General features: G+C 43.8%; 1 protein-coding gene across 4 annotated transcripts in view; it reads right to left on the minus strand.

The window, feature by feature from the left end:
* Window positions 1-14,903, minus strand: part of LOC133491575 (glutamate receptor 4) — a 112,087-nt gene that overhangs the window by 3,852 nt on the left and 93,332 nt on the right. The window contains exons 12-16 of one of the 4 annotated variants that reach the window (XM_061802863.1): window positions 13,985-14,358; window positions 6,828-7,026; window positions 6,162-6,409; window positions 2,455-2,569; window positions 1,258-1,372 (exon numbers count right to left, since the gene is read on the minus strand). In XM_061802863.1, coding sequence (XP_061658847.1) covers window positions 1,292-1,372; window positions 2,455-2,569; window positions 6,162-6,409; window positions 6,828-7,026; window positions 13,985-14,358 — 1,017 coding nt within the window. In that variant the 3' untranslated portion in view covers window positions 1,258-1,291. The remainder of the gene's footprint in view (window positions 1-1,257; window positions 1,373-2,454; window positions 2,570-6,161; window positions 6,410-6,827; window positions 7,027-13,984; window positions 14,359-14,903) is intronic. The other 3 variants (XM_061802862.1, XM_061802861.1, XR_009792439.1) reach the window with 3 other exon arrangements.

Genomic DNA, 14,903 nt, shown 5'->3' on the forward strand with positions numbered 1-14,903 from the left:
GCTACAATACTTCACGACGCGGTGAAGACGACGTGTTTCGAGTGCGGCCAAACGATGAGAAGTTAACTAAAAACATGAAGTTGATTGCAAAAATTGAGCCCGACGTACAGAGTGAGAAAAGCGAACAATACGATAACGATCCCTCAGCCAGTCGGCGTCGTGTCACGAGCGCGGCTGCTGCTGCCCAATTTCTTCGATTATACATTTTTTTTTCTTCCTGTTCCTGCCAGTTAAATGAATCCCCTCGACGTATCGAACACTTTGACACAAACGTCTGCCGTGATTCTCGCTCTCATTCTTCCATTAAATGTCTTCCAATCGCGTGATGAACGGAAAACCGAGCATCTTGTCACTTGCTTTTGTTTAAGCGCAACGCTTATTGCGTCACCTTGCCACAACCGGTGTTTGGCATGTCGCTTTGTTTCTATGCATACCGGTGCGAGGGTCTGAGCGCTCCCCCGTGCTGAAAAGTCTCCTTGAGATGAATGCGCATGCGTTACTAACAGGGGAACTCTGGGTACGGAGCAGACGCTTACTGGGAAATACAAAATATTCACCCATGCACATTAAGCACAAGGAGACTTTTCAGCACGGGGGAGCGCTCAGACCGTCACACCCGGGCAGGTGTGCGACGAGCTGCCATCCAAGTGGGCCACGCGCACCCCCTGCTGGTGACATTCAGCCAGCGCAGGCTATCCCCAAGCCCTGCGCGGCTTCGTACGCGTCGTTGAAGTGCGTCGAATGAATTCGCTCTGCCCGTCATTTTAGCTTTCATTTTATCGTCACTTTTTAGCGTGCATCCGAAGTCGTGACAAGACGGCTGTTTGGACTTTTTGGATTTGAAAAATGATAGACATGATTTTTTTTTTAGCATTCAGAAAGGCTAACTGCAAATGTTTTTCAACTGACGTATTATGTATGAATACATACAATAAGCCAGTGATTGACGACGCACAAGAAAAGAGAGCATTATTTCCATTTTTTTTGAGGGGGGGGGGCATCTTTTAGTTTCCATGCATCCCTAGCCGCCCAAGTGTTCTGAAGCTCCGAGCATGCGCGTTCAGTCACCAGTGCCATGCCTTGTTTCCATCATGCGCCGTTACGCTTTTTTTTTTTTTTTTTTTTTTTTTTGGAAGTGTGTCGCGTCGTCGTAACTCAACAGCGCCACCCGGAAGCGCCGTGAAAGTGTACACAAAGACAGACAAAAAAACAAAAAACAAAAAACCAAGGCGAGGTTCCTGGGCTTGATGGACTGACCTTGCTTCCCGAGTCCTTGGGTCCGCACTCCCCTTTATCGTACCACCATTTGTTTTTCAGTTTGTCTAAGACGCCCGCTTCGCTCAGTTTCAATACGGCAAGGTTTACCGGCGTTCTTCAAACCAAAGGGCGGGGGTCGGGGATGGGAAATAACATAAATAACATCATAGAACATGTTATTTTATGTTATTCAATCAAAATGTGAACCCCCCCCACCCCTGCAACGGGGAGGGGGCACCTCATGGCGTTGCCAGGAAGGGGCCCCACTTGTGCTACATGTCTGCTATTCTGCGAAGCGAGCGGGGGCGCTAACAGACATATACGTTTCTACGTGGGGCCCCCCGGCCGCATCGCGTAGCGGAAACGGGCGTATACTGCTGGGACCTTTTTGGGGCGGAGCACTGGTGCACAAATTGGATTTTGGGTCCAGATCCGTCGTCTCATAAACTTCATTGGACAGGATTTTACGTGCGGGCTCCCTCTCGTGCTACATAAAAGAATCACTGATTTAAATACAAATAAAAATGACTTTTAAAATATGGAATACAATCAAATATATTTGAACCTTTTTTAAATTTTACATCCAATACAGCCAAATCTTTTCATATTTGACGCGCTGCTCGGAGATGCAAGTCTAATTCATCTGCAACCACACTCGTCAATCAAAAGATTTGTATTTCAAATCGGCTTCCACCAATGAAATGAATGGTAATGCCGTTAATCTGTGACAGTATCCAAGGAATTTATTTTTGTTTTTATTAAAAGAAACAGCACTTTATAAAATTGGACTTGGATCTGTTCACGTTCTAACTGGTCCAAAGTCCTGTCAATAAAATTTAAAAAATGTATTATATTTTTATTACTGTTGTATTATGTTTATTTGAGCAACTTATACTGTACTGAATTATATTTAATTTAATTATAATTTAATAAATATTTTAAGTATTTTATCATTTCCACTAAAATTGAAAAGAACCAACTATTTGATGAAATTGAATTTAAAAAAAAAAATAAACAGCAGGTCGATAACGTAAAACTGTCAATTTTGCCCAAATGAAATGGAACTTCTGAAAAAAAAAAAATCCATCCCAAATCGTTTCCATTGGTCAGTATTGGTCGCCGCAGATGCGCCCGTTTGCCAGCACAAACACAACGACAAGAAAGACACGAGCGTGCGGCCCAACGTGAGCGGCTAACCTTCTCGCCGCCGCCGCCGCTGCCACACTCTCCTTTGTCGTACCACCACTTGTTTTTCAATTTGTCCAACAGGCCCTGCTCATTGAGCTTTAACACGGCCAGGTTAACGGCGCTTCTTGAGAACCATACAGAGAAATTGGGTGAGAAGGGTGAGTGTGTCGGTCCAATTGGCCAGGAAGAGAGCGAGAGAGAGAGAGAGAGAGAGAGAGAGAGAGATAGGGGAGGAAAAGCAGTAAAGGGAGAGAGACAACGGTGGATACAGTGCAACGAACGACACGCCAAAAAGCCAAGTCTCACTTTTCTACGACCATTTTTTTTTTGCTGAGTCACAATGGACGTATCACCGCGCTACATGATTCATCCTCCAATGCAATCAAATATAAGAAAATCTATTTTATTTTTGCAATTGGATGCTTGCTTACAATACGATTCATTGACCATTTTTTGCAATTTATTTTCAATTCAAAATTTAAATTTAGTAAATCAGTTTCTGTAAAAAATGTAAAATAGAGGATGAAATTATTTTATTGTGAAAGTCGTTAAAAAATATTTTGTTTGTTTTTATTTTACTATTACCAAAGGCTATTCAATGATGAAAAGCTTCAAAACAAGTTAAATAAAAATGAAGTACTTAAAAATACTTACTATTATTATTTTGGTTAAGTTTATTTTTCTATCAATTGAATAATTTTGTAATAATAACTTGTAAAAAAAATTGCAGTAAAAGGTACAATATTAGTATAAAACAATGTCTTGATTTTAAAGAAAAAATGTAGATGGTGATTCAGTACATAATTTAAAATTAAAAATACATAAAATATTTTAAAAAATTCATTTTGGAAATAACACAAATTAAAGAAACAAACCAAAAAAAGTTAATTATTCTGAATGAAATATGTTTATTTGAAATTCAAAATATTTCTAATTTAAAAATGAATGGATTTGATCATTTTTGTAATTATTTTTTTTATCCTATGATGATAAGCAATTAGGTTGCTTATTATTTATCTTGAGCATGTTACTTCTGAAGTAATATAGTTCCAATCTGAAGAAAAAAGCTTTTATTTTATTCCGGCGCTAGGCGGGTCAGCGCCACAACAGCGGTGGTGGGGACTACTGCCGCCTACAGGACTGGAGGTGAACAGCACGAAGCCAGATGGACATTTTTGTTGTAGCTGTTGGAGATTTGGCTTAGCGTGTACTTTGTTCACGTCCGCCACGGAGACACTAAAACACGTCGATGAAGTCGAAGCCTCGAATGACAACGCCAGCCACCCCCACCCCCGAAGTTGTCAATTTCGTTTGGTCACTTCGGGACAAGTGACTGGCAGAAGACGATAATCCCCCGAAATAACAAGATGGACGCTTGGAGGGGGACTACGGTGATCTGTCAGGGACTCTCATCCCTCCCCTCCCGGCGCAAAACTGTCTGCTCAAAGACGACGCAGCAGCTGCCCCCCCACGCCGCTGTCGGAATTTACAGAAGTTGGATGAGAAGTCAATCAATTGCGACCGCCAATCGATGGGCGTTTTCACGTTTGTCGCGCGCCCTCTGCACCTCGCCCACGTCTGTAAATTCCTCTCGGCCTTCACGAAGAGGCGGCGTTGATGTCGGAGTCAGTCGGTGCTTCGCTTTCGCATGACATCCCGGATCAAGTCTCAAAATCACTTTCTTCAAAGAAATCAACAATAACTATGACAAATATGAATGTGCTGATAAATTTAAAGGGGACATATTATGAAACGTCACATTGGACGCAGTGACTTCCATTTTTAACCTAAACTATAACCTAAATATGATCTTGTTCCATGTTATACATTAATTATTTCCCCAAACTATCTTTTCTTATTCCGTATAATTACTCTTGGCCGTCCACTTTCAGCCGCCGCCCGCCTCAAAAAAAAAATTAATCTGGGGGAAAAAAAAATCTAATATTCACATGGAATGTTAGATTTTTTTTTTCCACCCCATCAAATGTGATTCTTTGTGTTGCCATGTCTGTCCCCCCAAAAATGTATCCACGCTCTAAGTAATGATTATTGTAAATTCTTTTACATGAGGAAAAATATATATTTTTTTATTATAATGAGTCATAATCTGTGGCCTGCGATTGGCTGGCAAACAGATCAGGGTGTACATCCCGCCTCTTGCCTCTAGCTGGGATAGGCTCCAGCACTCCCCGCGGCCCTTGTGAGGATAAGCGGCTAAGAAAATGGATGGATGGATAACATAACATCATAATAACATAAGTTTACAATTATTTAAAACGTGTATAATTTTTTTGGGACAACCTTTATTCAAACTATCCAGCTACAGTGGCTTGAACTTTTTTTTTTTTTTAACAAATCAGAATTCGTACACTTCATAGGGAATATATTATTATTATGGAACCATGGATTTGTTTTGAAATATGAATTTTGGTACAAGATCGTTAAACTTTAAGTGCAATAAGTTCTTTAAATGCAACAATTTGTGTACATTTTTTTAAATGTTCCTTTATTTAAGTGTTAATGTTTCAATTGTACATTATGTTCAGTGGCTTATTATGGCTTATTATCATTATGTTTTTTCAAATCACTGCGTTGTTGTTGCCTGATAGCGACTCCATTTTGATGTTAGTCACAATGCAACCGCTATATTTATTCATTTAATAATCAGCGCATCTGGTGAGTCTGACTTATTTGAAATCTTTTATGTTTTTGTCTTATCAGAAGGGAACCCCCCCCCCAAAAAAAAAAAAAACATACCCATTGTGTATTTTGCCAGAAGCATTTCAAATCCAAAATTGCATAATATGTCTCCTTTAAAATGTGACACCGATGAGTGAAGCATGCCATGCAAAGATTTAACTCACCTGTGCGGGACCACCTGTGGAGAAAGTACCCCATTTCCTCATATAGTGGCCCAGAGCGCTTATTTACTCAACCGCAGAGGGTGGAAGGCGATGGCTATGTATTTTTCAGTACAGGAATATTCAGTATGCGTAAATGCGAGACTGCAAGCCTTTAACTGACCTGTTTATTTTCTCAGTAGGTGCTGCTGTTTTGGTTAGCAACAGTTGAAATGGGCGCAGCAGTACAAATGAACTTTTTTTCCCCCTAGGGGTTTATTTTTGTGAATAGATTTTTAGCATTAAATTGCTGTCAAATTGTTATTCAAGATAGTGTCTCTGCTTCATCTTGAATACTGCGATGGGAACTCACCGGTTAATCGCCACGCGGGTGGATTGCCACGTCGCGGCAGTGGATGTTGCTGTTTTGCTTAGCAACAGTTCACTCTACTTCATGCTAATGGTTAAATCCATCATGATTTATAGATTTAAAAACTGCACGGGGATCGAATTTGCAACAGGCAGAAAGACTCCACATTTCCATTCATTTTCAGAAACTGATTATATTCTTCGAAAAGTGCTGCTGTTTTGGTTAGCAACCGGGCTTCGGCAGTTAACCTAAAATTGAGGGAATGGAGCACATCCATTAGAGGAGAAACCATTATTGGAGGAAATAGAGAGGATTAGATCACAACGAAACCCTGCATGCAACAAACACGGATGTGGAAGCTGTCTTAAAAAAAAAAAAAGGCCACGTAGAAAAGGTCCCGCCCACCCAAACCAAAAACAGGAAGTGGCAGAAATAAAGGCGGCACGCCAGGGAAGGTGGAATACCATAACAACACGTCGGCCATATTGTTACACTATTCCACCCACCTTAACTGTGAACCCTTGGGCGTGGCTACGCCGTAGCCTTTGGAGTCCAGGTTCCCGCCCACTTTCATGGTGTCGCAGGGCTTCCGCTGTTCCGTGTACTCGTTCATGGTGGACTCCAGCAGGAAGGCGTACTTCCCTTTGGACTTGCGCACACGCGCCACGCCCTCTGCCGTGGTCTTGGTGAACACGGTGGGCTCGGCCGACTTCATGTAGCCCCACATTTTCTCGTAGACGGCGATCTTGGAGCGCTGGAGGGGGGGTTGGAGATTCAAAGTTGAAAGAACACACGAGCAAGTGGAAGAAAGACCGGTTTGAAAGTCGAACTTATCGTTTGTTTTGATAACATGGGAACTGAAACAGCAGACAAAGTACAGTAGTTCACTCTTTTAATATTTTGGGCCCTTTTCCACTACACAGTACCAGCTTGCTCCGGTTTTGGGAGGTCTGTTTCCTGCTGGAATTTGCGAAAACCACCCTCCACTATGTACCAATAATAAAATCCAGAGAGAGAACCCAAACTGAACCATACTCAAACCACATACACTCACACTAAATCCTACCCTACGCAGATACCCCAACCCTACGTTAATCATTTCCCAACCTTAACGAGCTATCGCTAAACATAAAGGGGCCCTACGACTAATCCCTGAGGAACAACCAACTCACCCTGAAGAACTCTTTGGTGGAGCCCGAGTCCAACGTGCCATAGGCGATGTCCGTCTGCTTGGCCAGGTCCTCGGCACTCTCGATGGGTGACACCATCCTCTCCACCGTGAGGAAGGCGGCCAGGTTGGCCGTGTAGGACGAGATGATGATCAAGGTGAAGAACCACCAAACCCCGCCCACGATGCGGCCCGATAACGACCTTGGAAAGGGGTACAAAGGAAGAGGCGGATCGATTAGCAGCGGTGGCAGAAACTAACAAAGTGCTAGAATTTCTGGCATGTGCGATTTTAAATCATTTGAAGAGTGAGATAAAGTGGCAGTGGGGAGGGAGCAGGGGTCGTCTGGGGGTTCCTGATTAGGAAAAGTGATGCACGGACGGACAAACATCGGGAGTACTTTCGCCAGCTCTGATTCAGCAGATAAGACAGTTTTTACTCATTAGTGGGGGATTGGGCTGCACAAACGACTCGTGTTTTATCCAATACACAAAAAAAAAAAAAAGAGCTGCACGCCCCCACGGCGGCGCTACCCCGCTTTGCACACTCGGGGGAGGCAGATAGCAGGCTGCCGAGGAGCGGGCGGCCGCGTGAGGAGAATCTTAAAGCGTAAATGCTGCATTGAGGAGGACAAACAAGACCTCCCCTTGGTGCAAATCAAACAGCGGCGGATACAAAACCCCTACAGGCCCCGCATGTCAGATGGAGAGAGCGAGGAGGAGACGGCAAAGGGAGAGAGAGAGAGAGAGAGAGAGAGAGAAAGAGAAAGAGAGAGACATCTGCAGTAGTCAGTGCTTTTCCTCAGACTCTCAAATGTGACTTCTTGCCATTTGGGCTGAAACCAGTACTCCCAGCAGGCACCGAAGCCGGCACCTAATGTCTTGGGTTTTGCATGCATCAACACACACGCGTTAAGACGCTTGTGCTTGTTCTTCATCGATCGCGTCCTCCGACTTAGAGTCCTCTTTTTTTTTTTTTAATGACCTTCTCTATGGCTCAAACAGAATTGGAGACGAGGCTCGTCGTAAACATTCACGTTAGCTTCAGCCAGCTAACACGAGGGCATCGTGGCACGACTTAACCCTATTCCGAATCTCACAAAGGCAATCGCTGTCATTGATTGTTAACCCTAAAGGCCCCGTCACACCATGACGTCCTGGTCAGTGTTCTATAGTGTTGGTAGTCGCCCGTGGTCGCCGGGATAGCGCCAGAAGATCCTTGTTTGAACGCTAGTGAACGTCAATGATCGCTGGGAATCGGCGGAGAACGCTGGTCCGGAAAAAAAGTTTTGAACCTGCACAAAAGTTCTCACCGAGACCAGCGTTCATCAACGTTTAATTTTAAACGCTGCAGAACGTTTGTGGAACTAACGTTCGCCGAGCGTTGCACGCGTTTGGCTATCGTTACTCAGTTGTTACTCTAGCGTTACTTGGTTGTTACTTATCGTTTGTTACCGTCGGACCGTCATCACTGGGGTTTTCATGGTGTAGTGTTTCCAGGGGGTGTCGCACGGTGCGTTACTTCTCGGACGTGATCTTCCTCCTGGTGTTCTTTTTCCTTTTTCCAAAGACATTGCTAGTGAAAGAGGCTTTGCATTCTTACTTGCGGCGCTAGTTGCTGAAGTCCGCACTGACGCCTTTTTTTCGTCTAGGCGGCATGATGCTGACTGTTAAAACACACGAGAACAACTGAAGTGACTATTAAATTTCCAACGTTTTGATTCCCGTTCCACTGTAAAAATTACACGCCAGCAAAACGCTATTCTGTCGTTATTCACCCGTTTAGTCACACGCTCAACACGCTCGTCTAACGTTGACAAATCGCTCGTCGCGCGCCAGTGACACGTTAGCACACGCTAATGGTTTTTCGGGGTATCTTATTTGGTCGCTGTTACACGCTTCTCGTGCGTTAGAGACACGTTAATCACACGCCAGATGTCTCATCCTCATTTGAGAACGCTGAAAAATAGAACGATTGAAATGTTCAGAGAACGTTGACCAGAACATCATGGTGTGACGGAGCCTTAACTCAAAACCTTATTCCAACTTAACTCCAAGCCTAAATTTTGTCCAACCTTGCTCTACGTCCCCATACTTTAGCTCACCCAACCATCACCACGACCTCACTCAAACCCAACTGGAACTCCAACCCAGCGTGACCCTTTGAATCCATTTCAATCAATTATTCCCAACAAATTTCCATTTTTCTCTGCATTCACGATCACACTGAAAAATAACTCAGTTGAAGGGTCTCGATTGGACGGATGGTTTTGTGTTTGACTGCGTTCCGTACTGCTTCGTGTCAGTCTTTCAACGGTCTGGTAATCTGTATTGTACCTGGAACATACCTCCAAGTCCTCAAGCGATGAAGGACAGAAGGTTCTGGCCTTATAGTCTTTAACGTTTGGCGACACTGTCATTTTTAGAATATGCATTTGAACACGTACACACACCGTAAGCCTCGCGCCGGTTACTTGATGCATTAGCTATGGATTTGAATACAAATGACTTTTCCTTTGTCCCCGCCAAGCTCCGATTCCCTCTCTTTGATTGAGAAAGACCTTACATTTAAGCAAAGAAATCAGCATCAAGATTTTTCTCATTGTTTCTCTACTGAGATAGATTAGTCATTACTTTGTCTGGGGATGATGGGGGGGGGGGGGGGGGGGAATGCAAACAGCGATAGGTAAAGTCAACCTCAGTTGCGATCTCGATAGATGGAGTGAGATCTTGCGGACTTAAAAACCCCAAAAATAAAACGGTGGCAGCAGCGACATGGAGGAATAAGGCAGCGCAGAAATAATGGTTGCAGTCGGGACCGCTTTTGCAACGCTGCTCCAATGTCAGTCGAAATTTGTTTCCCACTTGGTGCCTTTATACAGTGCAGTTGAATCAGTATCTATGGTCTTTTTTTTTTAGGGTTAGGGTTAGGTTAATTAAGTATCTGTACCAAGTATGAGTACCGTAATTACCGGCCTCCAGAGTAAGCCTCACACAGTACATTTGTAAAGAAAATACCATTTGGTACATACATACGCCACAGCTGTGTAAAAGCCCCAAGTGCCCACATTGAAACCCACATTAAAACACGAGATATTTACAAAGAACGACTGTACACAGAGTTTAACGCTAACGTTAGCGCTGCGCTAAAGCTAATGGTAGCGCCGTGCTAATGCTAACACTAGCGCTGCGCTAATGCTAACACTACTGCATTACATTTAACGGGGCCGGTTAAAAAACATACCGGTAAAAATCACTAAGACACGGGAGTAACACACTAGCACAGCGCTAACAGAGCCGGACAGGTAAAAGTCACTCTTCCTCGGGATATATATTCCGCCGGTTTCACTCGTACCCTTTTTGCTCAAGTGCCCCCCTGCGTCCGTTAGAAAAAAAATGCACAAATTAATCGCATCACCGCATAAACCGCAGGGTTGAAAGCGTGTGATAAAAGTCGCGGCTTATGGGCCGGAAATTGCGGTATTGTGGGTATCTTACATGCCGCAATCACCACTGTCTTTAGTGAGCATCTGAGTGCAGCAAAAAGGATCAGGCCTTCCTCACTTCATGAGCATTCGCCCGCCATGCGACCAGTCGTTGACGTTGATTCACTGTGATGGGCACGCGGTAAACACGGCGCAGGGGTTTGGCTTGGCGTGGAGAGGGTCTACTTCAAGACATTGCTACATTTTTATCTCTCATCTCTTGCCGTCTTAGCTGAAATGCAACATTTGAATACTCTCCAGGCGCGGATACAAATATACACAAACCCCGCTTGTAAGCGGCATCCGTTCATTAAATCTTCTTAATGATGTTTTGGTGCCATCTGTTGATTGTGAAGTTAATCTGATCACCGTAAATTAAGTGCAGCGCGATGAGGCCAAATGCAAACACCGGCGTGCGCGCGTTTGCACAGTTGCTTCAACTTCAGTAAACCGGCAGAAATTTGAAGCATCCAAAAATGTAAAAAAATGAAAATAAAACTGTAGCTGGAGAACTTTAGCGTCATGATGAACCAATTTGGTTCTTCCACGACGGCAGGAAGTGAGACGAATGGAAAGTGACTCCTCTCCCGGATTAATCAGTAACCTTTTCACTGCATGCCTTCACCGAAATAAAGTGGTACCGCCGCGTTTCGGTAAAAACAGCGTCTGGGGTTATTTACTCAACTGCATTTGGGGTCGGGCTGGATCTTTATTTGTATCAACACATTTGCAGAAAACAGTGAACATCGCTGCATAATCAGCGTTTTGACATTCACATATTCTAGTCTGCGCTTTAAAATATTTACAGAGATGTTGTGTGGTATTGTCCCCCCATCCCCACAAAAGACAACAGTTTGTGTCAAAGCTTTTTGGAAGATATTTCAACAAATGAAAAATTTTGACGCATCCGGAGCCGCCTGATGAAAAGCATCCCACCCGGCACGCGGCGGCGTCGCCGTCCGACTCGCAATTGCCTCTCGGCTTTGAAGCTACTGACACGTTGCATCTCGGCGCGCCGGCAGCTTGTACGACAAAAAGACTCTAGGACTGCTGACGGGAGGGCAAAAAAAAAAAAAAAAAAAAGACGGAGTGGAAAAAGAACAGCTGTGCAGTATTCCGGCTGGATGAGAGAGCTAAGTGGCGCATCGCTTGGGAATGATGGGAAGCCGATAGATGAGCGGAATGCATGAGAGCTCCTGTTTGGCCGAGTGGAAAGTGGAAAATGTGAACATCCCCGGCGATGCTTTACCACGTCTTCACTTTTGTGGTAAAATGCATCCTCGACAGGGTCGAGGTCGGGTGACTGAGCAAGCCATTAAAGAATAATCCATTCATAAATGTATATATTTATTAATTTTCCCTAAAGTAAAAAGGCTCGACATTTGCTTTGACTCCCGAACGTTAAACGCAAAACCTCTAAAATCCAAAATGTCATGATGACCGCCGTATTTTTTAACGCCAAATCCACTATGACACACACACACACACACAGACGCCTCCGTAATTGCACGCAATGTTCACAAATGCGACAGCTCACCCGGAAAACGTCGACATCCCCGTCAATGAATGCGGCTATTGTGTCAACCGTTTTATTTAATCTCCCTATTTAGGCAGTTTCCACGGAGACGTTACCACCTGAGACCAGGATATTAATCACCAAATTCATTATTACGGGCTGCCTAGAGGAAATGGAAGAATGGTATTAACCCTTATTAAGAGAGGGGAGGAAAAGGGAGAGATTACGGGCTATTTCTAACTCCCCAAAATTGGTTTAAAAAAAAAAAAAAAAGCACAAGAGAGAATAGAAGTGGCCAAAATAGAGGTTGGACTGACCAAATATACATAAAAGATGATTTTTACTCCTATAGTGAGTAAGTTAAAGCGGTGCTGGCTCGTGATTTTTTTTTTTTTTATTACAACATACAGATTTCTTTAGATTTTTTTTACCTATTATAATCTCCACTTGACAGGATTATTTTACCGATACAATAAAGCCGACCGTTCACCCTGCAACTTTGCTTGTCTTAATGTTATGGTGCCCAGAAAAAATACAAATACACACGGAGGACTGCCATTGCTTATGATATGCTCCAGTGTATGCTTCACAGTAGTTTAAAAGAGTCATATACTACTGACAAAATATGACGCGTTAGTTATCGTGGTTGACGGCTGTTCCTAATATTTTGACATTCCAGCGTTGCTAAACGAGGTCCCCTACTCAATTACAGTAATCGATCCTTGTGGGTTTACTGCAGATTAGAGCCCGCAACAAATTGTAAGGACTCACAGGAACTTCAGGACCGAGTCGAGCGCAGTCTTAAAATAGCCGAAACAATTTATCTCGTCAAAACTTGAAGCTTTCAGAGAAAAGCCAATCAGCTAAGCTAAGGAAGGCTCAAAAAGAAGCGCAGGCCCCGAGTGCTCATGAGGACACACGAGTCAATACTGTATGTGATGGTGTTAAAAAACAAAAACTTTAATCTGCGCAACCTTTAAGGGATTTATGGTTGTGTTTTAGTAAGATATGCAACATTGGGGAAATGAAGAGAAAGTCTCGTTTTAAAGGTCAAGTGTCATCCCTATAAACATTCTAAAATAGATATTGTAATGAAAAATACATCTAACATCATTCACTTCAATCTTTATGTGAAAAAATAAATATGAGCGGAGAGCAAAGTTGCGGAAGCCTCGACATTCAAGTGGTAGCCATATTGGCTGCATCCTCTGTCCGTGATGTCACACTGGGACATCCGCCATTGAAAACACGCCATGGCACCTACTGTGGGAGACAGACACGCCCCTTCTGACACGGAAGCTCTTTTCGAAGAAGAGAACGTCTCACAACCGAGGGAAGTGACCGGGGCGATATTACCCTATCGTTTCGAGCCATATTTGGATGATATGCGGATCACGGCCAAACCGCCTCCCCGTCCGATCCGCGGTTGCTCGACCTGCACATCAACACATTTCGCACCCCTGTCAAACGTAACGCGGGTTTTTTGTTACGTTATGAGAGACGGATTATGTGGTCCCCCCCAAAATATTATTATTTTTTTTAGTAGGTTTATACACACCTACCTTTCATTTTGAACCCACGAAGGGCTCTCAATCCATTTTTCACGACGAACCGGGCCTCTTAAATCCATCCTCCCGAGTGTACGAGCAATATCCAGCAATGCAACGAGCCGGCATTTTGGCTAACACGAAGGAACAACGAGCTAGCTTACCGCAGGTAAAACTAATAGAAACAAACAAGTCCGGTTGAGGGCGCGCCTGCCCCGTACGTCACTTCCCGCTTCTTCTCCAAAACAAATCCCTCGAGAGGATTTTTATGGCGGGAGTTACAAAAAGCGATATACGTCAAAATTATGTTTTGCGGTGAAAAAAGGCATACCGGCTGCCGTTTTTTCATGACTAACATACTAAAAATCATGCATTTCATGACAGTGGCCCTTTAAGACAAGCAATCTATGGTGGATTTATTATTGTGTCAATTCACGTTATTTTAGCCTGTGCAAATGTCAAGGGATTTATGGTCTTATTTTGGCATGAGCAACTTTGCGGCAGCTCTTTTTCTGGTCATGATGGTAAGTCTGGGTCTGGATCCAGTTCAATTCTGCAGATCTTTGAGAGTGAATGTGAAGTTGGAACGCGGGCGGCAAGCGTAACGCTCCTACCTGGGCGAGATGTCGCAGCCTTGTTGCATGAAAGCGCCCAGGGAGAACCAGAGGGAGTTGAAGATGCCGAACTCATTGGGGGGCTGGTCGCTCGGCGGACCGTCGGTGCCCTCTTCGGGCTCCTCGGTGTGCCACTCGTACGGGCTGAAGCGGCTGACCAGGAAGAGCACCACGCTCACGCCGATGTAGGCGAACACGATGCACATCCAGATCTCGTAGGCCAGCGGGTCCAGGAAGGAGAACACCCCCGGTTTGGATTTCTGGGGCTTCTTAATCATGATGGAAATGCCCAGAGACATGAAGGGCTTGGAGAAGTCAATCACCTCCTCCCGGACCAGCGTGATTGTCAAAGGGGCCACAGCGATTTCCGCTTTCTGTGGACGGTGGAAGAAAAGGAGAATGGTCAGAAACCTGCGTCGGGGTCCACGGGTGTATCGGATTTCAACTTGCACAACTTTTCCAGAAGTTACTACTTTTCTAGTAGGATTTATGGGAGTCTTCATCTAACGCACAACTTTTCAAGGATTTTTTTTGGAAGAAGTTATTGTATTTCAACGTGTCATTTTTCTTATTTGACACAACACTTTGTTTTCTCTTGCACAATTTCTAGGGGCTCTGCGGCTCTATGGATTTGTCCCATGCATCTTTTGAATAATTATCCATCGTCTTATTATAATGTGGAAGTTTTTGGAGATTTATGGTTGGTTTTTTTTTTTTTTTTTTTTTTTTTTTTTTGTCACTGAAGTTTTATATCAAGCACCACAGATTTGGGGAATGTTTTATTTACATTTGAAGAGTTTGTTTTCGAAACAAGACATAGGCATTTTTTTTCAGAAACTCGCGCCAAAATTATCCAGCTCGGATAATTTTGGCGCGAGTTTCGTAAATCTGAAAAAAAATGCCTATGTCTCGTTTTGAA

Source organism: Syngnathoides biaculeatus, chromosome 18 (genome assembly GCF_019802595.1).
Source record: "Syngnathoides biaculeatus isolate LvHL_M chromosome 18, ASM1980259v1, whole genome shotgun sequence".
NCBI classification, from domain to species: Eukaryota; Metazoa; Chordata; class Actinopteri; order Syngnathiformes; family Syngnathidae; genus Syngnathoides; species Syngnathoides biaculeatus.